General features: G+C 43.1%; 1 protein-coding gene across 1 annotated transcript in view; it reads right to left on the bottom strand.

Moving 5' to 3' along the window:
• PLEKHG7 (pleckstrin homology and RhoGEF domain containing G7) overlaps positions 1–25,404 on the bottom strand; it is a 36,007-nt gene extending 10,603 nt beyond the window's left edge. The window contains exons 1-10 of the mRNA XM_006084050.3: positions 25,367–25,404; positions 20,949–21,044; positions 20,105–20,248; positions 18,059–18,154; positions 17,262–17,363; positions 14,073–14,186; positions 8,411–8,585; positions 6,583–6,698; positions 6,148–6,241; positions 686–765 (exon numbers count right to left, since the gene is read on the bottom strand). Coding sequence (XP_006084112.2) covers positions 686–765; positions 6,148–6,241; positions 6,583–6,698; positions 8,411–8,585; positions 14,073–14,186; positions 17,262–17,363; positions 18,059–18,154; positions 20,105–20,227 — 900 coding nt within the window. The 5' untranslated portion in view covers positions 20,228–20,248; positions 20,949–21,044; positions 25,367–25,404. The remainder of the gene's footprint in view (positions 1–685; positions 766–6,147; positions 6,242–6,582; positions 6,699–8,410; positions 8,586–14,072; positions 14,187–17,261; positions 17,364–18,058; positions 18,155–20,104; positions 20,249–20,948; positions 21,045–25,366) is intronic.
• Positions 25,405–25,664: the final 260 nt, after the last annotated feature.

The following is a 25,664-nucleotide window of genomic DNA, read 5'->3' as shown; positions in this document are numbered from 1 at the left end:
CCTTTTAGACCATGATACTCATGGCTTAATTAGTAACAACAATAATAGGGGCCATAATACTTAAGTAATGGGGGAAATCCCTGTTCTTGGAAGAGATTTAATGGATTTAACCCTGAGTTGGCTCATTTTGTCTGTGATGCTAGCTATATATTTGTCTGGCTTCTGCAGATGTCTGTATTATATACAGGAAGATACTGAGAGAGCAGGATTCCCTCCCACTTGCAGCCCCCAAATCACTATTTTCCAGGAAGGATGTGAGCTTTCGAATTAGAAGGGGTGATGGATACCACCTCGGCACATGGCAGCAGACAGTTTAGAGAGCACCCGCCCCCTGGCAGCGTTCACTGGGGACAATTTGGGTGAGGAAAGGGCCAGTACGGACAAAAGCTTTTGGGTTGCATTGGATCAGGCAGGCCAGGAATAGTCCTGTGGCCTCTGGGACTTACCCTAAAACTATATAGACTAAGTTATGCTAAAAATGTACACATCCTTAAGAAGTGTAACTTGCTTTTGTTATTGGTATGTTTAGTTCAGATCTGTCTGAAAATGCCGATATTGTGTAATGTTTCCATTTTTAGAGGGTGAATCCCAATTTGATGTATGAAAATATGTATTTTTAACACAACTTATTTGGAAGTATTTCTGAACATATTTAGCAGACTTATTGAGAAATAGCAGAATTTACCTTTTTGTTGCGCTTAGTTTTCGTAACTAAGAGGAAATCATCAAAGAGAAACAGATAAACATCTAGGAATCTGGTACTTTCTGGGGAGAGAAAGAAAATGAAACTGGGGTTGGAAATTGTAAGTAAAAGGATTTCTGTTATTTAAATCAAAGGATTCCTCAGGAAACAAATCGAGCAGGGCTTCCTGGCACAGCAGGCCAGCAGTTCAGGGCATCAGATCGCGTGGGTCAGAAACCGGCAAGGGTACTGAATCGATTGCTTCCTTAAAGCAGAGACGTGGCGTGAGCTCAAGCTCACAGCTTTAAAGACATTGTCTTTGTGATGCGTTTCACATGGATCTTAGAAAACTTGGATGATGATTGTAATTGTTTCAACGAAGCCTAAGACACATCTATCAGTTCATTAAACTTACAGCATTTTTGCCTCTTGACTCATCTGGGTGGTCATTGGCAAAGGTATGCATTACCCCCAGAAAGGGCATTTTGTCATTGCTGTGGACTAAATTGTGCCCCCTCCCCCAATTCATACTTTGAAGTCCTAACTCCCCAGTGTGGCTGTTTGGGGAATAAGGAAGTAATTAAGAATAAATGAGGGCTTGAGGGTGGAGCCCTAATCCAGATGGATTAGTGTCATAAGAGGAGAGACTAGAGAGAGAGCCATGTGGACCCTGAGCGGGAGCCCCCCCGGCAAGCTGGCAGAGCTTCACCAGAGAGCGAATGAGGCTGGCAACTCGCCCTTGGACTTTCAGCCTCTAGAACTGTGAGCAATAAATTTCTGTTGCTTAAACCACCCAGGGTATGGTATTTTGTTATGGTGGCCGAAGCTGACTAAGGCAATCATCTTACTTTTTTGCAAGATTTACATGTTCAAATATTCTTCACATAGTTTTATATTTACAAACGTTTTTGGTATAACTTTTGATAGTAACTTAAGGCAAGTAGGCTTTCCTACTTTTCTCTAGGAAGGGGCCAGTGGTAGAAGAGAAATCAAATATTAGAATAGGGTATCTCCTTCTCTAACTTTACCACATAGAAGTTAGCAGAAGAAATAGTTAACTTTAAGTGATTTCAGAGGAAAACACAGTCTGTCCAGAGGGGAATGTGACAGATACTTAAAGTAAATATTTTTAAAATCAGTAAATATTTTTCGTTATTCTATTTATTTTGTTCATTTATATTATTTAGAAGTTTTTTTTTCATATACTTTTATCCCTGAAAAATAGGGGGCTAAGATTAAATTAGTAGATAAAATACTTAGGTTTCATTTCTATTTCCTCCACTTCTTTAAGTTTGAAGGAAAGAAAGATTCTTTCCATATTTGCACAGAAAAGGAATTAGATCTTTTATTCAATCTTGAATTGTCCTTGAATATTTTTAAAACATTGTATTCCATCACTACTAGAGACTTTTTTTTTCAAATCAGCCTATAGCAAAAACTGCTGATTGTCCCTCAAAAAAACATTTCCCTTCTTTTGTAGTAATGAAATTTCTGAGTTTTAGTGGGTACATATTCCCTGCAAATAAATACTTCATCTCCCAGCTTCCCTTGAAGCTAAATATGACCAAGTGAGTAAATTCCGACCAATGGAATATGAGCAAAACTGTGCAACTTGTGAGTCATTCCCGTAAACAGCAGTGCTTTGCTCTCCTGCCCTTTCCCCCTTCCCACGGGCTAGCCACCCTGTGACTCCTCTGGGACCACACAGAAGAAAGCAGCACCCCGGGATGGCAGAGCAAAAAGGCAGAAGAAGCTTGGGTCCCAGTCACACCATGGAGGAGAGCTGTCACACGGCTCCGAGTTTTACACGTGAGAGAAGTAAACTTGTCTTTTTAAGTGATGTTATCTCTCTCTGTCTCCAATGCTGAACCAACATCTTAACCAATACAGACATGGCACCAGGAATGAGGCATTGGACAACATTAGACCTTAGGACCTGTTAAATGCTGTTTTCCCCATTCTGTGCCATTCATATATAGATTAGGTTGATGACTATTGTCAAAATGAAATAGTTTCTTTTTCTTGCTAATTTTAAGTATTTTATTTTAACAAACTAGCAGTGAGAATCTGCTATGTCCTGCAATATATTCTAGGAACTGATGATTATTTTAGTTATTTATTGAATCCCTCGTGTCCCACCAAGTAGTCATCTGATGCTGACGCCCTACCCTGCATCAATGACTAAGAAGACTCTGCCTCCAAGGAGCTTTAATCCTACGGAAAGCAGATACATAACAAACAGTAAACAAGATTTAAAATAAGATAAATTCAGAAACCGATAGTGCTAACAAGTAGACATGGTCAGGCAAAAGAGGATGGTAAAGGAGGAAGATTGTAAGCATAAAATCAGGCTGTTCACATTTATCACCAGGGAGTTTGAAGCTAGTACAGCCAGTGAAACACCTTGACCAAGTGATTTCATGAGACATGACTATTGAGCACTGTGAGTCTGAAAATCTGTTTAGCCAAGTGCTGCACAACCAGATCTGAACCGTCTTTATTTTTTCCCATAGAGTCTGGGCGGGGGTTCTCATCGCGCTGTTCCAGAACGGAGCTGCGTTACTGCCTTATTCCGAGCTGCAGCAGCTTGAACAGCACGTGTTCTCTGAGTGTCACAGCTGTCAGGCCAGCCTATGTGTCTGCACCTCACTCACTTTTCTATTTAGAAATGCCAATCTGTGTGGAGCAACGCATTTGCCAAGGGTATTCTGGCATGACTTCCCATGGGAAGTTGGTTATGCTTTAAGTTATAAAAACTTGTACTTTCTGGGAATGAGAAAATATACTTATTTGGTTAGACTAAAACAGTTTTTAAAGCTGAAATAAATTTGGAAACAAAATTTATGTGTTAGGTATCATCATTCTTGGTCTAATGCTTTATCCATTCAAAATGATGTCCCATTTCTTCAAACATTAGCACCCCCACCCCCACCACATCTCCACGCCAACTCTGGGTCAAAGTTCCCGTGACTTTAAACTTGATGCTGCCTCCTCTCTGATGCCATCCGAGCCACACAGCATATGGCTTTAAGCAAGTGTCTGGAGTTAGTGATGTTGATGAGGTTCATCTTCATTTACCACATCAGACTCTACAAGAAACTTTTTCTGAAAAGTTGGGTCTTTTTGTAAAGACTCCTTCTTAGGTCAGTCTCCCACCCGCACTTCCTTGACAAGCACCCGAAAGCTACGTGCGGATGCGCATCTACCATAGCTTTTCACCAGAGTTGGTCATTGTCATGTTCATCCAACTTCCATGTGGCTTCTCATCCTGCCCACACCTGAACCCTAACACTGCCTCCCTGATCCACTCCCTCTGCCTCCCTCAGTGTGGTCAACCTAACTTTCAGGCACGACACTTGAAAACATTGGCTCATTTCCTCTTCAGCCATTTTGCCAATCATAAAGTCCTCCTATTTTTGCCTTTGAAATATCTCTCACATTTATCCTTTTCTATCCAGGCCCATTTCTAACATTTTAGAACGTGCCAGCACATCTCACAGTGTTGGGAAGTTGGTAGATAGAGGGAAGGGGTGAATTAAAACTTCTGATAATTCCAGGTGGAGGCCAATTTTGGAGGGAGAGGCATACATTTGGACACAAAGCTGTGTTTTGCTTCATTATTTTGATTTGATTTTGTCACAATATATAAATGTTAAAATTATAAATAACATCAAAGAAAATGTAAAATTGTTATCTTTCCAAATGAAAGTGGGAGGGTGATGGTCTACCAGGTGGGGAACCTTATTTTCTGCAAACGACCATTTGCATATTTATAATTATTTGTGGCCATACAAAATTATCAACTTAAAAATTAGCGTGCTATATTTGGTCAAACATTTAATTAACTCACCCCCCTAATGCCTGGGCAGGGCCAGACCAAATGATTCGCAGGCCTTATGTGGCCCAAAGGCCAGACGCCCCCCACCCCTGGTAGAGGTTAAGAATGGTTGAGAAACACAGGCTCCGGGTCATCTCGCCTCACCCTGCTTCACGGTGGAGCTTCCGGGCTGGTCTCCCTGCTTTGGTCTCCTTCTCTGCACCATTTTGTGCATTGCTTCTGATGACTCTTTCTTCAGCACCTTTTAAGCCTGTCACTTGTCACTGGCAATTTCCTTCTGTTCGGCTCCCAAGCCAGGTGCTGCGATTCTGGAAGCCCACTGGGCTGAGGCAGCCTGCACTCTGCTGTTAACCTCCAGGTGACTTTGAACATGATACAGAACCTCCCTGAGCCTCATACTTCTCACCTATAATTTGGGATTAAGTATAACTTCTCTGCATAACCACTGGAAAGAGAAAATGAGTGCAAAAGTCCTTTGATGTAAAATGCCAGGCATGTCTACCATCCCTAGCTGGCAGTTGCTAGGTAGGGGTTCTGTTCCAACCTGACATGTAGAGCTAAAATAGAGCAGATTCTCAACAAATGTGTATTGAATACAGAGTTATGGCCTGGCACTCCCCACCAGATCTCATGCTACCATAAATAGGCAACCTCACATCCCACACAGGGCTTCTCACACAGTAGGTGCTCAATCAAGATTTTGTGCAGAAACAAATAAATGAATGCATACAAACCCTACTTTGGTCAGGCAGCCCTTTCTGATGAGAATATTTATTGAGCACTGATTCTGTGTCTACCATTTTTAGTGGTTGTGCATCCATTAGCTCATTTACAACAAAGGGGGGAGATTGCTGTATTCGGGCCAAGGTTACACAGGCAGAAAAGGCCGAGCTGGGAAGTGACCTGGCAGTCAGCCTGCAGGGCTCCCTCTCCTAACCACTCCACCAGCGCCTATTCTCCCAGGTGGCCTCGCCTCCAAGCCCTTTCTCCTGCCATGCTCTTCATCTGGGAGGTCCTCCCTCCTGTCCTTCCACTGACCTCCATCTTTCCGTCCCCCACAAGCCCACCTCTACTCCCACGGAGCACATAAAGCCCCTCCCGGGTACCCCAGCCCCACAGCCTCTCTTCTTTTCTGAACTTATCCTGCAGGTCTGCTCATTACAGCAGAGCTTCCCAACTAGAGGAAAAGGATTAAACGGAATAATGACCTTATATCCTCCAGTGATGCCTACCCAGCACAACAGTGTTACATAACAGGTTCTCCATCAACACGGATGGGATGATTGCCCAGCTCATTGGAGGAGTATAAGGATGATAACAGCTGATGTGGAGTGTTTATGATGTCCCCAACCTTGACTTAAGCTCTTCATGTGTTTCAATTTAACAACAACCTTATGAAAGAGTTATCCCATTTTAGAAATAGAAAATGCAGGGCGCATAGCTAGTTATGCTGTGAAGTCTTTGATCAAGCTGACACATGTGTGAGTCCATAGCATATTCTCTGACTCGCATCTTCCATGGCCTTGGCCATAGGCAAACACAACTCCTTACACTCTTCAATGAGCAACAACTGGACACGTTACATGGTAGCAAAGATGTTGGGTTTTTAAAGGAAACAGCTATTTACCTGCAAGAGTTAATTTTCCCTCATAGAGAAGGTGTCTGTTGGTTGGTGACAGGATGTTTTCTGCCATGTGCTCTTTAAAAATGTGTTTCAGGCACTTGAAAAACAAGAGAGACAATCAAAGAGAGGTTGTTAGTGGTTGGAAGAGAACAGGTTCCGGGAGCGGGGGCAGTGCACGCTGTCTATAAAGTTCAAGACATTTAGAAACGTCGGGAGATGGACACGGGAATGGGAAAGAATGAGCACATCCCTGAGGGGACCACCCCGGGAACGGCGTGATGGTGCCAGCCTCCCCCATACAATGCCACGTGGTAAAAAGCTGTAGTTCTTGCTCATAAAACTAGATTCAATATCCAAGTGGACAGCTGGGGACTTTGTAAAGACGAGTGTATTTCCAACGGAATGCCAAACATGAGTCTTAATGGATCCTCTTTGTACCTCTGGAATGAAAAACCTTTTATCTCTATCCCAAAGTGGAGGCCACACTATAATCTCCTGAAGATGTCTACATTTTTGAAAATTGTCAAGCCACTTCACTTTTCCTTCAAGATCCCCTGAAAGACAAGGCACATTCAATATATTTTTACACTCATGTAACATTACAGCATAAATTTTAACCAAGATGTACAGTAATAATTTAGAGACACTGCTCCCAGAACCAAACCATATCTTAGTTTCATTTAGCATAGTGCTTGCAGTTTAAATATCTTAGAAAAACTCACTAATTTGGAATCAGCCTCTTGCAAAGAGAAATAAAATTTAAATAATTTAATAAAGTAAGTTGAAATGTATTTGTGCATTTTTATTTAAATAATACAAGTAAAGTCCCTGGTAGCTTTCTCTTATTCCCTACACCACATAGCCTGTAATTAGAGGAAGAAAAAAAGAGCCAACATATATTTTTTGTCCTAATTATAAAACATACATTTCATGATAAAGATAATTATTTTGTTTTGGCAAAAGCTTATTTTTTTGAAGGTTTGTATTAATTTCCCAACACTGTATAATAACATTGTTATTGAGGTTTTGAAATTATTTGGGGGACAATGGGGGGAAAATCATAGACCCATAGTAGAATCACACCGTTAGGGGAATCCTTCAGAATTCACCCTCTTTAAGCTCATAGACTTAAAGGAAGGTCACAGCAATCTCTTTCCCAAATAATAAAAATCCATATATTATTGAGAAATCTGCAGAAAAGATGCTGTTATCTTCTTCACAAAGCTATTAAAATGAGTAATAATCTTCAAATTACTTTAAAAGTTTTAAAGTCTATTTTTAATTGAATTTTTGTTTTATCCAGTTGATAAGCTTAATCCTAGTTCCTTGAGTCATTTTAGAATTTGAGCAAAAAAATTAAAAAACTCCCATTGCATGGTCATTTTTACATTTAAACTTGCAGAAGAAAAAAATGTCATTTCTGTACAGCTGATAATCATAAACTTGAATTGCTCCCTTTTGACACTCCCAGGAAATCTTGGTTTGTGGGCATATATCATGAACTTCTTTATTTGAATTTAATTATACAGAGCTACCCAAATAAACTTAAGTCATCAAAGGGTTGTTCTGTTCCCATTCCCAAATTTCAGTTCTAAAGATTGCAGTTGGCATTATTTTTAGTTTGGCCCTGGATTTCAGTGACCTACAAATAATGAATGGTAATTTATCCTCCGGAAAGGCCCCCCGTGGTGTTTATTCCTATTTGCTTTGTGTTTGGGTTCAGCATAGATATGAAAAACAAAGCCTTCAACCATCTGGGAAGTGGAACTTTTCCTGCCTGAACTCACACGTGAAAGCCTTGGAGACAGCCACGTCCCGGGTAAACTTCTGGTGGAGTTCTCGTAGGGATGGCCAGGATGTGACTGGAACCATTGTTGTGTGTGTGTTTGATTTCCCAGAGCCATAACCTCAAGTCAACGGAACTACCTTCTAGGACAGTGATGGCGAACCTTCTGAGCTCAGCGTGTCAGCATTTTGAAAAACCCTAACTTAACTCTGGTGCGGTGTCACATAAAGAAATTTTTTGATATTTGCAACCATAGTAAAACAAAGATTTATATTTTTGATATTTATTTTATATATTTAAATGCCATTTAACAAAGAAAAATCAACCAAAAAAATGAGTTCGCGTGTCACCTCTGACACGCGTGTCATAGGTTCGCCATCACTGTTCTAGGATGAAACTCAGATCATTCCCAAGAGCCAGAGGGCCTCCAGCCCTTCATGCAACTTCCACTGAGCTGGGTCACTTATCTCAGGGACTTACGGATTGACTTTTCCACCTTTTCCTTGATGGAGTAGATCATGATTTTCTCAGTGGAGTCTGTACTCCTTTTCCAGATATTCTTCAGCAGCAAGGGGTACCGGGTCAGCCTGTGCAGTGGGGCCACCAGCAGCTCGGCCAGGTGAAGCCGCCTGCACTGTTCGTTTTGCTCACACCACTGGGGAAGGAAACGCAGACAGAATCAGAGCATCACTTCTCCTATCAAAGCCCCGAGAAGCCTGGGCATGAAACACAGTCAGCTATTTCACTGGGTGACAACGTGACGCAACTGTGAGCTTGCCGGGGACGCTTATAAGCCACAGACCAGATGTTGCTTTTGAAAATCCTTATTAAAGTGTCTTTAGCAAATTCAGGGTCTGAAATGAGGTTCTTAGATGTGGTTGAGAGGTGCTATTGAATATTACTGACTAACATTGTTACTTTCCAATCAAAGAAGAGAGAATCCTTCTCCGGCCATCTTGCCTTCCCAGTGACGGTGAAGAAGGCAGCGCTCAGCATCAATGTAACATCACCTCTCTCTCCTCCTAAGTGGGGAACTTGTCAAGATGGAGAGGCACGAGAAAAGTGTAACATTTCGCAAGTTCCCTGGAGAACACATGTTCCCTCTGTGGCAGGGATGAGAGGTATTAGCTATACGTGTTCCAGTCTCGTTTACCCTTCTCACCCAAGAGTTTGGCTGTCCCACTGGCTTCTCCTCTCTGGCCCTCGCAGGGGATTTCTGTTTTTTCCAGCTCTATGCCTCATTGTGAGGCACAATTAGGAGAACTGAGAATCAACAGATGGAGGGAAAAGGAAGGATGTTTGCTTGTTGGATCAGTTCCCTGACTCTCCTTTCTTAGAGGGAATGAGGGTAATATGAGAAAATGAATAGAAGTTGAAGAGGCTAAATTGAGCTACATGCTACAGAGGAGAGAGGGAGAGGGAAGGGATAAAGACACAAACCATTTTCAGTAGCGAGAGAGTCTGACTCAGAGGCAGCTGCAGGGTGTGCAAAGCACCGGGAAACAGGGAAAGGAACTCTGGTAAGTACTGCTGTGGTCTACACATTCGATTTCTATAAATGCAGCGGTTCTCAACCTGTGGGTCGCGACCCCTTTGGCGGTCGAACGACCCTTTCACAGGGGTCGCCTAAGACCATCCTGCATATCAGATATTTACATTACGATTCATAACAGTAGCAACATTACAGTTATGAAGTAGCAACGAAAATGATTTTATGGTTGGGTCACAACATGAGGAACTGTATTTAAAGGGCCAGAAGGTTGAGAACCACTGTATAAATGACATTTGACAAACGCAACTAATCATGAGAATGGCTCACAGATTTGTTTCATCTGCTGGGCTGTTTATTTGAATGTGATGCTGTCTTGAACCTGAGCAGCCTGGCTTTTGTGCAGATGACACACGACTCATGGAGTCTGGTCTCTGGCTACTGTGCACATAGGTCCACCAAAAGGTATTACTAGGGGATGCATGTTCTTCCTCTTCTATTGTCTCCCTTACACACTCACACCTGAGTTCAGCTCTGAGGGAGCCCTGCCCTGGCGCGAGGCTCTCAGCTTTCTCTGCAGGTCGGGCTCCAGCCAGGCCCAGGTTACCTCCTTTGTCTTGTGACTCAGACCCTGAAGGCCAGCTTTAGGCATACACTGTGGAAGGCTCCCTCTGCTTCCCCAAACATAGCTTCCTACATCTTTGTGCCCAGGTGTCTGCCCTTGCGTTTTAGAGATTTAGGTGCAATTGGCTCAACCCCCCACCAAGTCCAAAACTCTCTCTAGATATTTACAAATTTATGGAATGATTGCGATTAGAATGGCTTCCTCTGGCCCCTGCTGGCACACACACTCTCTTCCCTGAACAGCATGTGCCCACTGATGCCAAACATAGCCTCCTGGTTGGTGTCCTATGCTGGTTTCCACTGTAACCCCACTCATGCCAAACGTTTTATGAGTGAACATATTTACTGAAGACTTTGGGTTGTGGGGAGGGGTCAAATACACAGCCCAGGACATCACCCCCACTGCATTTTGATGGTGCCGTTTTCTTCTTTGGAAGGAGAGAGATGCTCTTCCTCTCTCTTCCCCTCTCCAACTACCCTCTTCCCCTACCCTCATGCTTAGCAATTTGCCCTTGTCTTTCATAGCTTGAACATGTCCTTGGGGGTTTCACCCTCTCCCACCAGGAACTTCATCAAAGTATTTCTTTTGAGAACATCCCGGATTCTTCCTCACGGGAATTCTGCTGGACATGATCTTCTCCATCCCTACATGCAGAAGGCAGGCCAGGAAAGTGAGCACAGGCTGGAGGCTGGAGGGTGGGTGGAGCTCATGAAGCCAGGCCTCAAGGCTTCCTGAGGGACCACCTCCCCTTCTCTGTACGTCAGCTTCCTCTTGGCGGAAGGAACTAGGTCACCTCCATGTTCTCACCTGGCTCACAACGGCTGGGATTCTTTCTCCCTGATGTTGGGAGAGATGGAGACGGAAGCAGGAACTGCAGATGTGGAAAGGCCCGCGGCGGTAATGGGTGGAAAGAAGGGGTGTGAAGAGGCCTTAGCCTGTGGTCTCAGTGGCTGGTCTCCATCCTGTCTCACTGGCAGCAGCACTCTAGCTCTGGTGTCTGGGAGCTCCAGTAACTGATTTCTCAGAAGCAGTTAGGTATTTCCTCAAACATAGCCCAGGGCCACTGCCCCAAATTTCCACGCCGTTGAAAACAGCTCTGGCTGCCAGCATCCTGAGTACATGTGAAAACACCCAATTTACCCCAGACACCAACCCGGCAAGAAGCACCAGTGGTAAATAATTGAGACGAAGATCCAGGCAGGAATTTTAGAAGCTTTTAGTGTTTCAGAAGCCTCAGAAGAGAGAAAAATACATTTGATAGTTCTAAAAGTAGGTATAAATTTTTCTTTCATCTATTGGCTTTAATTTTCAGATCCATTAGGGGGGAAAAAAGAACATCTCTGTCAAGAGAGATTGGACATAAAAGGCTTTTTATGGATAGGCCTAGATCAATGAAGGATGCTTTTGCTTTATAATAAATATCCAATATGTTTAAGGTAACAGTGAAAGGAATGCAGGGGCCCGTTGAGTTGAACCATATTACCTCTCTGAGTCTCAGGGACACATGGGGACACTTATAAATTCCTTCTCCTTGTAAATCTGTCCTGGTGAAATGCAATATTGTGCTGGGGCAGCCATTCTTAGAATTTTGGGTAATTTACTTAAACTCTATAAATCTCATCTGTGAATGTGGGTAACGAGGATAACTACCTCAGCAGGTGGTGAGAGGTTTTATTGAGAATCCATACAAAGCGCCCCAAACAGTGGCTGGCACATTCCGAACACTCAGTCCAAGGAGTTCTTAGCGGTTGTTAACAGAACTCCACGAAGAGCCCTGGTACAAAGTTCCAGTCTCTTTCTCTGCATCATTGTCATTGTTTCTGACAGAGAAGGGAGAATTCTACTCCCATCAATGTGCACCAACACACTGTACAGGCTTTCATAAAGCCAGCCCCACGTGGCAGGGAGGGTGAATTCATCCCAGTGCATGTCCCCATTCCAGGCAGCCCATAACACAACACAGGCTTAGGTTTTCCACGGACATTGTTTATGTCAGTGCATAGTAGGGAATGAAGGTCAGCTTCAGACACGTCTGAGTCAAATCCTGTCTCTGCCCTGAACAACCGTATAGTTGCCTAATTCGTCTAAGCCCTTGAGTAATGGGGTTACTATCACATTCCACAGGGTTACTGTGTACACTGGGGTGGGGATCGTCCGGACCACGGGCTGTATCATTTGCTCTGGCCCTGCCGAGGCAACCACAGGCAGGACTCAAAGTTCAATAAATCTAGGAGCTTTTTCATAGCAACGTAATTTTTAGTTGATAATTGTGGATGGCCCACAAATGATGTCATAAATATCTAAATGGCCCTTGGCAGAGAAAAGGTTCCCCGCCCCTGGTATAGACAAAGAGATCATGATGACCAGCAGTGGCTGGTCCAAGCAAGGGCTTGAGAACCAGCCCCCTTTATTATTATTTACTGTATATTGCAATTATTATATTATAAGCATTATATTTACTAGGCTATAGTTAAATTATTACTAACTCTCTGTGACGATGCTTTTGTTCTGTACTATGTGGCTGTGGAAGGCAGGTTCACCTTCAATTCCTCTACAGCCTCTTCCTGATCCTTCACCTGTTCCATAATGCTCACAGTTGCCAGGTGATGAGAAATAGCCCTGAGGAGCTATAAGTAATTTTGGTGGAAAGAGCATTTTTTTTTTTTTGCCTAAAAACCTTTATTTTTGCCACCTATTGGCCACATGACTTTGCAAAAACCATACAACCTCTCTGAGCCTCAGGGACACCTGGGGACAATGTAATCAACTTCAAAGTTTTGTGCCAAGGATTAAAAGAGATGTTTGAGAAACTAAAGATGCCGGTAAAGCGTTATGCGTTATAATTCTATGTTATCTTTGGATGCCGTGCATATTTCATATAAAGATGTAAACCACCTTTCTATGTCACATTGGTCTGGTATTTTCCACAGTTCCTGGGAAATGGTGGCTGCGCCTCGTTAAAGTAACCTCTGGCCTGGCTTGGAAGAGAGACATGGGACTGGCTTCTTCCCAGTTTGGGGGCCAGGCTGGGAGTCTAATCATCCGCTTCCAGGGAAAACTTCTGTAACAGGATTATTCGTACATCTGGAAAGCTAATGAGCTCTCCGTTCTTATTGAGTAGCCAAGAAAACACCGAATGAATGGTTGAAGCTACAAAAAATAAAGCCGAGTCTCTCCCCCAAGACTATCCTCCTTTCTCAGCCACGCTGCACCCAGGCCTCCTGGCATAGTCGGGCGACAGGTGAGTCCTGGCACCCGGGCAGCCCTTCCTCCCCGGCCTCTGAGGTGGTGCTCTGCCGGGGGCTTTTGCAACTGCCAGGAGAGCTAGTTTTCTGAAAAGGCTTGGACTATTTTCTCTGGATCATAAAAAGGGCTCTGGCGTAATACTGGAAAGGTGCAGTTCATACTAAAGAAATGTCAAAAGAGGGGTCAAAGGAACTGGTGAAGTCAAGGACCATTCTTTCCGTGTCAACTTATTAGCAAATGCTGACTGTCCTTAGCAGAAACTCTTTGCTCTGATGCTTTGGAGCCCATAGCCACCATGCTGTACAATTTCAGGGGCAACATCTACATTGTGCCCTATGAAGTACTCCAGGGGGCGCCCTTCGCACAGAATACAATGTAAATGCTTCTCCAAGCTTGTGTGCAACAGCATCTTGCTGGGACCAAATCCTACAAGAGCCCAACTTCTAGTCACAAAGCCTCTTCTTATTGTAGCTTTCTCCTTACAGTGTACCGACTTCGTTCACAAACACGCCAATGAACAAATAAAACATTGGTAAGTAAGCCCCTGCCAAAAATTTAGGAGGGACATGAGATGATACAATGTTTCCAGATGTGCACCACTTAGAATTCCTCAGTGTGCAGTGGAAGGTGTGTGTTGATGAGGAAAGCAGATTTGTAGTTCAAGTGTATTGTTGATCATTTATTGTTCTTCTTTCTCACTTATTTTGGGTATAACTCCTAGTACCTATTGTACCCCAAAGAGTCTCAGGAAAATTATAAAAGAAAAGAAGACGGTACTTTACTTTTAAGTAAATTCCAAAGTCCTCTCTCTGCTTCAGGCTCTCGAGGTAAAAGACAGCGGCGGAGTAGTTCAGGCAGTAGGTCTGGTGGCTCTGACAGAGGCTCCCTCGGAAATGCTGCAAGAGAAGAGCAGGGAGGGCACAGGCAGGAGGCCTCTTTCCCTTCATGGTCATCACTGACCGGCACGGGGAAAGGGGGAGGGGTCAGCATTGTCCAGCAGGAGTGTGACCGTGTGACTAGGAACAGGTTATCTTCACAATAAACATTCTTTAAAAATAGTATTTCCATAAGACACAGGTAACTCCTCAATAAATCACCCCCCCCTTCCTACTTAAAATTCTAGTTAGGGTGTCTTGATTTAATTTACCTTTTGCTTCTGTTTATGCTTTGTTGAGGTCTACACTCCCTGCACGGCACCTGGTAACAAATCCTGCCTTTGACTTCAGGGCTTATGTTGGTTGATGTTAGGCTTGTGTTGGTAGTAAGTAACAACATTTAATTTTCACCAACTTTTCCTCAAAAATGTCCATTCATGTAATTCTCCTGCTGGCTTCTAAAACTGTAGAGTCAAATCCGAGGGCCTCTCCTAAGTGTATATATAGATTTATGTAATGGTCAAACAGAGCACCCCTCACAAGGTGCCCTGTCTCAGTTACGTGTCTTTCTCGGGAGTGAGTTACTCTTTTCTCTTCACCAAAGCTTAACTGGCACCCACTCTCCTCGGTGTCTCAGTGTCTACCATGTTGCTAAGCCCGCATACTCCTTGATTTATTGATTGATGTAATGAGTAATGGGTCCCACTGAGAAATGTCTAATAGTGTCACATGCGGTAGAACAAGACAAGGAAGACACACTTGTTGGCAATGTTATCACTACATTTAGTCGAGAAAACAGATCCAGCCTAAAAAGTCACTAAAGGAAGTGGCAGCAATAAAGGCAGAGATAACGAAAACCGAGAAAAATATTTTGTTGTGAGACAGAGGAGAAGACACTGTGGGGAAAAAATGTCATGTTTTGGCTCCTGCAGGAAGTAATTTGAAGGATGATGTAAATTTATTTTTGGAGGTGGAGGGGGTTGGTAGCTTGGAGAGAAAGGGCACTGAGATGCTTGAGAAATTTTATTACTAGGAGGCAATGGTTAAGATCCTATGTGGTCAGGCTTAGAGACCCGGTTCTACAATTTATCAGCTATGTGACCGTGGCCAAATGATCTAACCGCTCAAGCCTTGGTTTCCTTTTCAGGGACTTGCTCACATGAGTCATGTGTGAATAACAAAATGCTCCAATCTCCCACCTGGTGAGCCTCTTACTGGTCATCTGCTTTCCCTTCCTGGGGAGGACGCTGGTACCCCCTCTGCTGAAGGTGAGCGTGGCCATGTGACTGAACTTGGCTGACAAAGTGTGAACAGACCTGCCATGTGTTGCTTCTGGCAGAACTTGAAGAGTCTGAGTGCTCTGCCCCAGTCTCCCCAGACCGGTAACGTTCCAGTGCTGCTCCCTCAGCATGGGTCCCAGAGACAGGACAGTGACAAGGTACAAGTAGGCACAGGGGAGAGAGGAACCAAGCTATTGAGATTTGGGGATGGTTACTCTGATACAACCACATCCAACCTGACTGGTAAAGCACCTTTTCAATTAAGGAAACACTTGTGTAACCCATCTTTGCACACCTGGAACAGGAAGCACTCATATGTGGGCTGAGTTATGGACCTTTAATAAAGCATATATTAACATCCCATGCTTAGGAGGCTAGAAGAGCACATACACTATGGTGGGATGTTTGCGTCCCTGTCTAATTAATATGTTAATCCTAACCCCCAAAGTGATGGTATTAGGAATGGGGCCTTCAGGAGATGATTAATTCACAAAGGGTAGCCTTCATGAGTCAGATTAATGTCCTTATAGAGTCTCCAGAGGCCTCCCTAGCCCCTTCTGCCGCCATGTAGGATGCAATGAGAAGTCTGTGACCGGAAGGGAATCCTCATCTAACCTCAGACTGCCCCCCTCCAAATAGTGTAAAATAAATGTGTTGTTTATAAACCACCCAGTCTGTAATATTTTGTTTTTGCCTGAGCAGACTAAGACAGCTTACATGTTTTAATGAGAAGTTGGCATTTCTCCAGACTATTTACTTAACATTAAATTTAAAAATTTTCCGAATCTAAATAAATTGAGGGAACCTAAGACTTTAGCTACTTCCCAACACTTCACATTCTTCCTCTTGTTTTCCAAAGTTTTTCTTATTCAAATCTCTTTTCTAAGTTCACTTGAGGATCTCCCTACTTTATACCTAGTTTTCTATGTGTTTTTGCCTTGTTAACACACTCCTCCTCCCGCATGTCTCACCTCAAACATCTCTGCCCCAGGAAGAATTTCCTGTCTGAAACCTCCCCAGCCACTGCCATAGCCAGGAAGCTTTCCTTGGTAATATCTATGTTCCTGTTTGCCTCAGCATTGACCTCCATTTGATTATATAATTATTACTGTACTGCTTGAATTAAGCTCTCCCCCACTAGATTGAAAACGAGCAGGAGTGTGCCTGGTTTTGCACATTTTTTGAAGAGGGTCTTGGCCCCACACATAGCCTTTAGTAAATGCTCAATAAATCTCAATCCAGCTTTTTAAAGTGGATTGTATGAAGTCAAATCTTGCTAAATGTGAATAGATAGAAACTGGACTAAAAAGCTCAAAGTAAAAAAAAAGAGTAGGGAGGAGGCTCAAATATCTACTCAAGAAATAAATAGCATTTAACAAACCAGGGCTACAGGTTTTCCTCTTCTTTCAAACCAGAGGTACTATTAAGGGTGCTGTTAGGTTTGAAGGGCTATTTATTTATTTATTTATTTTTGTCTGAAAGGCTGACACTTTTGTTAGAAGAACAACTGAACCATGTAATTGGCCTACACAAGCCATTACCATGAATATTGCTTTAAATTGAAGTCATTTAAAAGACAGACTTGGAAATGGCTTTTCCATGTGTGCGCATTTCTGTGTTAATAAAACCCACATGGCAGAGGTGACAATGGGAAAACAGAGTCTGCAAGTTATTTTTGAAAACGTCTGTTGGCAGAGAGAAAAGGATGGTTCCTTTGTAGGAACAACAAAAACAAAAAGTCAAGTAGATATGAACAGCTATCCTGAGAGAGGGTGAGTTTATTGCATGAGTCTGAGGTCTCCCAAAAGGATTTTACCTTCGCGAGCACGGAAATGAAATCCATGGGTGGTGAAGTCTCAGAGGCATCGAAGTAGTCCTTGATGATGGCAAAAAGACTGCTCACAAAACCATAGCTTGTCTAGGGCCAGAGAGAAAGGAAACAAGAGTAGGCACACACCCAAGGGAAGGAATAAATATTTGATGAACTTCAAATATCATTCTACAGCTGTTTCTCATTACAATTTACCTCCTGGCAAAATTCAGATTTATTTTCCTTACAATATGTATTTTCTTATAAGTTTTTTTTATATAAATAAATTCTTTTTGGAATCTCTCTTCTCTTCCTTTTGGAGGAAAGATGTTATTGACTTATATACTAGAGGCCCGGTGCACGAAATTAGTGCAAGAGTAGGCCTTCCTTCCCCTGGCTGCCTGCACCAGCTTCGTCCAGAAGGACGACCAGAATGACATCCGGTCTAATTAGCATATTGTCCTTTTATTATTATAGATGAGAAAAGGACATTCATTTGAGAACAAACATTTATGAAGGTTAAGGAGATCTTGAGAATATGTTTACTTTCTTAAACAGCCAAGTTAAAATGAAAAATGCTACTGAAGGCTGATATATGTGATCTATTGGCAAGATATCAATGAATGTTTAGATTTCCTTCTTATTAACCTGACCTCCTGACCATAATATTATATGGGGGAACGAACCACGTTCTGTATTGTAGCGTGGAATACAAGCCACAAGAATAGAACAAACATGCATTTTCATGACCCCTCTGGTGAATTTCAAAACATGTCTCTTGGTGTCTTTCTACTTTGGCTCACCTGACTTAACTCCTCCAGGTTTGCAAAAAGGCGCCATGAATCCACATCCAGGAGATATTCATGGGTTTGTAGATATTTTAGCGTATTCATGAAGATCTTTAAAAAAAGAAGAAATGCAGATTACTTTCTGTTTTTCAGTTTTGAAACTTGCCCTTTTCAAGAGCATTGAACATAAACCTCCTGACTACAAAACAGTTTAGAAATCAGTATTTTTGAGGTTTCTGAATTTTCCTAAATACCAATGGTGACATTTAAGCTCCATGGAACATGTGGGAACTGTGCTCTTCTGCATGATGGTGTTGTTGCTGATATGCGCCCTGACAACATTCCTGTCGAACATCATCTGTTCTAATGGGCTTTCTCTGCCTCCCGGAGTCAAGAAGTCTCACCGGTTCTCTTCTTATCAAGAGCACTAATGTGAGACCAAAACAACTTCCACGCTGGATTCTTATTTATACCTTCCTCTGCAAAAGATCCAAATGCCTTTTACTTGCAGGAAATGAAAAAAAGAGAACTAATGAGTCAATATCTGTAGCTGGTAGGATGCTTGCATTTGGATAAAGGCATTAACTATGACTGAAAGCGTTCAGGGAGCCTCTGCGCTATTGTTTCTTGACTTGATGCTTTCATCCGGCAGGAGGCTACTCTACAGCAAGTCAAGGAAGAACTACAAGCTTCACAGATAATCTTCCCTGCGTCTATAAACTAAACAAAGATCAACTTATTGACAGAAGAATGCTTTGCAGAAAATAATGACTGACATTTGTATGTCACTTGGTAGATTTCAAAGAAAACTAATCTGATGATCACAACGCTGAGATGCCATGAGACAGCCAGAGATGGTATTGCCATCCTTCTTTTAGAGCTTAGGAAAGGGATTGTCAAATGACAGCCTGCGGGGTAGATCAGGCCTGCTACCTGCTTCCATAAATAATGTTGATTACAACCCAGCTATCACATTCCTTTATAAATTACCCGTAGCTTCCTCGGAACTGCAAAGGAAGAGCTGAGGAGTTGTAATAAAGACCTCAGAGTCTGCAAAGCCCAACATACAGGGTGAGGCAACAGCAGGTTTACGGTTGTGAGTATGCGAAACACTGGGTTTATTCTTGTATTATTATTATTAACTATTGTATTATTTTCCAGACAAACAACTGTAAACTACGTTTGCTCCACCTCGTATTTACTATCGGGACCTTCACAGGAAGTGTTTGCCAACCTCTGATTTAGGAAATGGAGGACTGGACTTTTCTAGGGTCACATGACAAGTCAGAAACAGATCCAGGACTTGCACTTAGTTCTCCCTAAGTGCTCTTCACACAGTGCTTTTTCCTGTGCAAGATAGTAGGCAGGATTCTTAAGTATTTACGGGCGGAGTCAAGCTGGGGAGCACTATGGCTCTTCCTCCCCGTGATCTTGGAAGGCAATGGCTCCCTTGCCATCCTTGTCCTGTGGTTCTTCTATGAGGATTCTTTGCTCAGAACCTCACCAGATCTGGCTGCAGCACGGCACTCCCTCAGGGACACCATTTACCTGGTAGACATTACGAATATACCATGTCATGCAGCCCCACTGCATTACATGTGGGTGGCTGCCTGGGAATCTGTGACGGTGGCCCTGCAGCTGATAAAACACATGCTCCCAGCACTGCTCAGCGGGAGCAAGTGCTCAGAAAGTGGAAGCTGATCAGTGGTGGTGGTGGTGGTGGGGGGGTGTTCCTGCAGGGTGGATCTGTGCTCCCTGACTGGAGAGGCGTGTAAGCAAGTGTAAGCACATGGTGAGAATAGGTAGAGGCAAGTCAGACATCAGATGGGCAGCTGGAATAGTTTACTTAGAAGACCTCCTCCAATCTTGGCAGACTATGTTCAAGAAAAGAATGAAGAGACAGCCAAGTAGTAGATAAACAGTAGACACATTTTTTAAAGATCTCCTAAAAGAGGGGACCTCCACCCCAACTTCCTGTTTTCCATGTGGAAGAGGAAAACAAATTCCCCCCAAATCAAAATAATATTTTCCATCTATTGCAAAAAGCGATCCCAGCATTACCATCTTAAGAACTAATAAATGGTCCAAGAAATAAGTGCATTCGCTCGCGAAAAGTTCCCACACGGCCTCTTGCTGCTTTCTCAAGTCTACTTGATCAGTAGGAAGTTTCCGATGTGTTGCCATGACTTCATTCCAGGTCTTACCCTGCGCATGGGAGGAAAGAAGGAACAAAACATTTCCACCTTGACCTGCTCTCCATTAGCTCTGAGCTGCGCTAAGTACGGCAAGAACACGCACTCATGCCCGAAACCCTGGTTTCCTGCGCAGGCCCCGGCATGCCTGTCGGCAGTGGCTCCTCCAGCTGCCCAAACCACAGTTCTCGCTGTGTGGCTTTGGGATGCATGACATACGTTATTTTTAGCTTCAATAAGAAGGAATTCACATTGATGTTGTTTTGCATTATGCTTGAGAATTTCATGAGCCTTTTTCAGTTTATTGCAAAAAAACACCTCAAAGAACCCCAAACTCAGAACTGGGAGGTCTGGTCCAGGCTTCCCTGCTAAAGCTTATTGAAATTAACTACATGAAATGAGAATTTTAAAGTTTATAACGACCTTTAGAAATGGTCAGCTCAACAACAAGCTATTTTTTAAACGAGGAAATTGAGGCCCTGAGGCGAATGAGTAACCACTGTGAACATGTGGACAGGCCTCTGGCACCCATGGTTTTTGTTAAGATGAAATGACCTTCCTGAGGTTTCCGTGGGCATTAGAGAGAACAGACCCAATTCAGCCCAGCTCTGGGCTCCTCTCCTGTACTTCATTGTTATACGAACAAAGACAACAAAATAGTGACTAAACCAAGGGAAAAAGCCATGTCCCTCAGGAAGCAGCTTGTGAGATACCTTAAGGCTGTGGAATTCGTAGCCCCCGAAGTCTGTAATCTTCACAGAGGAGAGGCGCTGTTCCAGATCAGATATGTGCTTGTGCTTGTCTTTGCCCTGCTTAAGGATGGTTAGAAACAGGATTTTCAAACAGGAATTCTTCAACGACATGACTTCGGTAGCATCTTCCATACGTTCATTGTTTAACATGCACGAGAAGAGACTGTACCTTTTGTCTATAAGCCACTATCAGTTGCAAAGCCATTTCCCAGCCCTAGTCTGACTCACAGGACCACGGAATGTCCCATCTGGAGGACAGAGGCTGGTGAGGATGTCTGATCCAAACCTTTCATTTTACTAATAAAAAAATAATCCAAGGCTTGGAATAGTTATATAGTAAATAGATGAACTCCGGGTCTCACACCCACCCTGTGGGGTGATGTAATGTTTTTCACAGTTCTAACTTTTCCAAACCCGGGATTATGGGACTTTAGCATCAGAAGGTTACTCGGAGGCTTTAGTTCACCCCTCAGTTAGCAGATGACTGGGCAAAGCCCAGAGTGTTGAAGGAACTGCCCAACATGATAATTCTCTGCTGAAGAATATTAGGATATGATAGAAACTAGTCTCTTTAGGATGAAACAACCCACTTATTTGTTGTTTTTATTTTTTAAAAATATTAGTTTTAAAAAATCTGATTACAAAGGTAATAATTTGAGAAACAAAGAAAAACACAAAGAAAATCTAAGTTACCTATAATCTTCACCCCCAGATAACCACTGAAAACCTTTTTCTGATTGTAATTATGATTAATTTTGAATGGTATCATATTTGGACATCCTTTCATAACTTGCTTTCTAAACTTAATAGATTGTGACTTTTTTTTTGACTTGTTCCCTACTCTGTTGCAAGATCATAAATTATCCACTTAAAAAAATTCATTTTACGGCCCATAACAGGGAGAAGCTTTCAAAAGAAGTGCAAGGCTTCCTAAAGGAAACTTGGCTGCATTTGAAATGAATGTTTATCACAAATAATTTTTAAACTTGTTCTATTGTCTCCAGGTCATGATGCTTTATGTTAATGAGCAGGAGAACACAGGGGTTATCTGTTAGGCGGCTCCCTGTGTGTCTGAAAGGAGACCCTGTAGTTTCAGAACGTGCTGACCGGCTGTGGCTGGTTTCTCTGGTACGGTTATGGTGCTGAAAGAGAAAATCTATTAGATTTTTTTTTCCACATTAGTTTCAACAGTAGCAAAGAAATCTTGGAGCGGGTTGGGGACCGCCTACAGCAACTGGGACATATGCCTTTTGGTGATGTCTGAAACCATAGCGACTGCATGTTGTGGAAATAAAAAAGCAGCCGCCTGTTGGGAAAGAAAGAGGCTGAGACAGTGGGAGCAGCATCGGAGCTGTGGGAAGGTGGGCACCAGCCTCTCGTGAGGGCACTCGCTGTGGCTTTCCATGGATCCGACCAGCCTCCTGACCAAATGCTTGGTGGATACCAGTGAGAAGGGAGGGGACAGTCCTCCCAGAGGCCACATTAGCTCTGTAGAGTAGCAGACATCTGGTGGCATTGGCAAGGAGAGGTCATGAGAAGAGTCTGAAGGGCATTTGAGAGGATACAGAACATGAAGAGAAAGAACCAAGAGTCCCAAATTCTAGAGTCCCAAAGTTAATAACTAAGAGCTGGCTGGAATGAAAATTTGCAGTAGGAACTGAGGATGTGGACCTGGAGCAAAATAAATATATGTGATATTTGAGCGTGAATATACACATTTCAGTGGTTGACAAAGAGATGGCATTGAATCTGTGAGAACAGGCAAGATCCATGAGAGCTCTGATGAGAGAGGAGGCAGGAGTGTCCAGGTCTGGTTATGGAGCCACACATTTGCAGACAATTCAATGTTGGGGCTGAAACAGACTCAGAGCCGGAGGGTCTGGGACTCCTGGGGACCAATCCCCACTGTGCTGCTTGTAAGCTGTGTGACCCCAGGCAAGCTCTTCAACCTCTCTGAACCTCAGTTTCTCCATTTGCAAAATGGGGATAATAATGTCACTTGCTTTGTTGGGCTGTTGTGAGAATTAATGAGTTGACATATATAAACTATGACATACATAAATAGGAACACACATAAACGGTAACGGTGCCTGATAACATAAACATATCTGTGTTTGCTTTTATTACTAATATTCATTTGAAAAGAAGGAGAGAAGAAAGGAAGGTAAGAAAAGAGAAAATGTGTAATATATTAAGAAAATACATTATAATGTAGCAGTGTGTTTATTATATTTATGTGGATTAGCATTTATATAGCTATGAATTACGTGATAAATAAGACTAAAAGAATGAAGGAGCAAGTAGAAATATTAATTTAAAGGAGACCAGATACTAGGTCCTTATGAAAGTGAGCCTTTGAGATATGAATTTCCCTTCATTATGAGAACATTTGCTGAAACATTTCACCATCCCCCTAATTATTCTGTCTGTGTATCTCCACCACTGCCTACCCACCTCCAACATTGTGCATGCCATTATCACACTTTCCTCCTCACTGTACATGGCAGTCTGACCTTCCTAATGAGGAGCTGATAATGGGCCCCTCAGCATCCTAGAAATCTAACCCAGTGTTTGACACATACAGCCACCAACAAATCACGTCTTTCTGGAGAAAAAGACATTGGTTACAACTTGTAAGAGCATCCCTTCCTCAGGTACGCCCTCCCTTCTGGGAGCACATCCTACCTCCCAGGCAGCCCTTAGAGCACTTTCCATGGAGGAAGGTGGGCACCTTCCTTCTTAGCTTCAGGAGAGCTTGTGGGAGATTCCCCTTCTCCTGAGACCCCAGACCTGACTGGTAGCTGGCCCTGCCTCCATTTAAATGAGAAGGAGGCCAGGAAAGCTTATACCATAGGCCCTGCCTCAGACCTGCCAGGAAAACAGTCAAATCAGGTCCCTAAAGAGGGGCACAACGGGGATGAACAGGAGAAACATCTTTAGTGACAATGGTGTAAAACTTTACTAGCTCATAATGTTGAGACTGTCCCTATGGCTGGTTGTTTCTGTCCCTCCCCTCAAGTCATCTGTGAAAGCCCTAATCCCCCAGTGTGATGGTATTTGGAGATAGGACCTTTGGGAAGTAACTCGGTGTGGATGAGGTCATGTAGGGCTTATAACGACACTAACCCCATTCATGAAGTTAGTGAGGAGGCACTGGAGCTCTATCTCCATTATGTGAGGACACAGTGAGAAGACACCTGCCTATAAGCTACGAAGAGAGTTCTCCCCCAAACCTCTGACCATGCTGGCCCCTTGATCTTGGGCTTCCCAGTCTCCAGAACTGTGATAAGTAATCATGGTTGCTTAAGCCACCCAGCCTGTGGTATTTTGTTACAGCTCCAGAGTTGACTGAGACATTCATACAGATGTTTGATGCTTGGAAAAATAATGTGAAAGTCAGTCATATTCTTGCTTATGAGAACAAGTAGTTTTCTAAACCCCCAATTACAAATGACACTACCAATATTATGGCCAATATTGATTGAGTGTTTAAGACCTGCTCAGCTCTGGGATAAGCCCACATGCATTATTTGATTTGCTCATCACAACCCTGGAGGCTGGCGCAATCACCATCGAGCTTTCATAGGGAGGCACCTGAAGCTGAAGGAGATTGATTCACTTGGCCAAGGTCACAGAATAGTAAGTGGAGCAGCTGGGATTGGAACCTCAGAGAGCTTTGAATTTAGCTACGGTACTTCAAGATGGTATTGCAACGGGTACTGTTGTTAGAACAGAATCAGTCCTTCCCCGCCCTACAAAAACAGGAGTGAGGAGCGAGGTGGTAGTCAGGAATGCCCCTTCCCTCTACCCCGAACATGCCTGGAGGAAAGTCTGTACTCTGGCCAGCCCTCGTCGTAGGCAGTGAAGATTCAGGGACCACTGATGTAGATTTATGACTCTTTCATAATTGATGGTACCAAGAATGAATTAAAAAACACATACACCAGGACTAATCCAACCGGCTTTCCCAGAAATAGAAGTGTACCTGTGGAGTCTGTTTCTGTAATAGCTCATTCATTTTTCAATGTTCCCGATAAGCACAGCACTGACTGCAAACTGGGGCATACATACCCTGTGCAAATTGACTTTATCGAGTGAGCTGCTTCCGAAGCCACATCGAGTTATATATTTAGAGTTGGAAAGCATCTCAGTATTAGGATTGCTTTGTGTTTTTGCAGAGCTTGCTAACCACTGGCAATTAGCACTGTTGTGCTGCGCAAAATGGCCTGATTTGGCATGTTCCTTAGCCGCTACTACAGATGTGATGATATAATTTAAACTTCATGTGCCGTGTGCAAAGATAGAGGGGGGCTCTTCAGCCCCTTCTTACTTTCTTAGCTACAGGAGACTTAATTAAAACGACAACACATAGCACTCACCGCTCCTCTCCTGGAGAAAGGCCACCGTGGCTTTTTGGATTCTGGTGGGTGAAATGAAAGAAAACATATTAGAACTTTGAGTAGCTAGTGACAGAGCATTGCAGTGCTTGACAAGACCTGCTTTTCCAAAGAGTCAGATGGAATTCATCCTGCTCTAATTCTCCTTCCCTTGAGAATGCCCAGAATGAATATAAATATTTATGCAGACAGTGAAGGAAGTGGTATTGCAACCTAAAAGTTGGTATTCCTTTGCTACCTGAAGGTAATATTGTCCTATTTCTTTAGTAGACTATTTTTC

Source organism: Myotis lucifugus, unplaced genomic scaffold (genome assembly GCF_000147115.1).
Source record: "Myotis lucifugus unplaced genomic scaffold, Myoluc2.0 scaffold_9, whole genome shotgun sequence".
Taxonomy (NCBI): domain Eukaryota; kingdom Metazoa; phylum Chordata; class Mammalia; order Chiroptera; family Vespertilionidae; genus Myotis; species Myotis lucifugus.
This window is presented reverse-complemented; position numbering and strand designations above follow the sequence as displayed.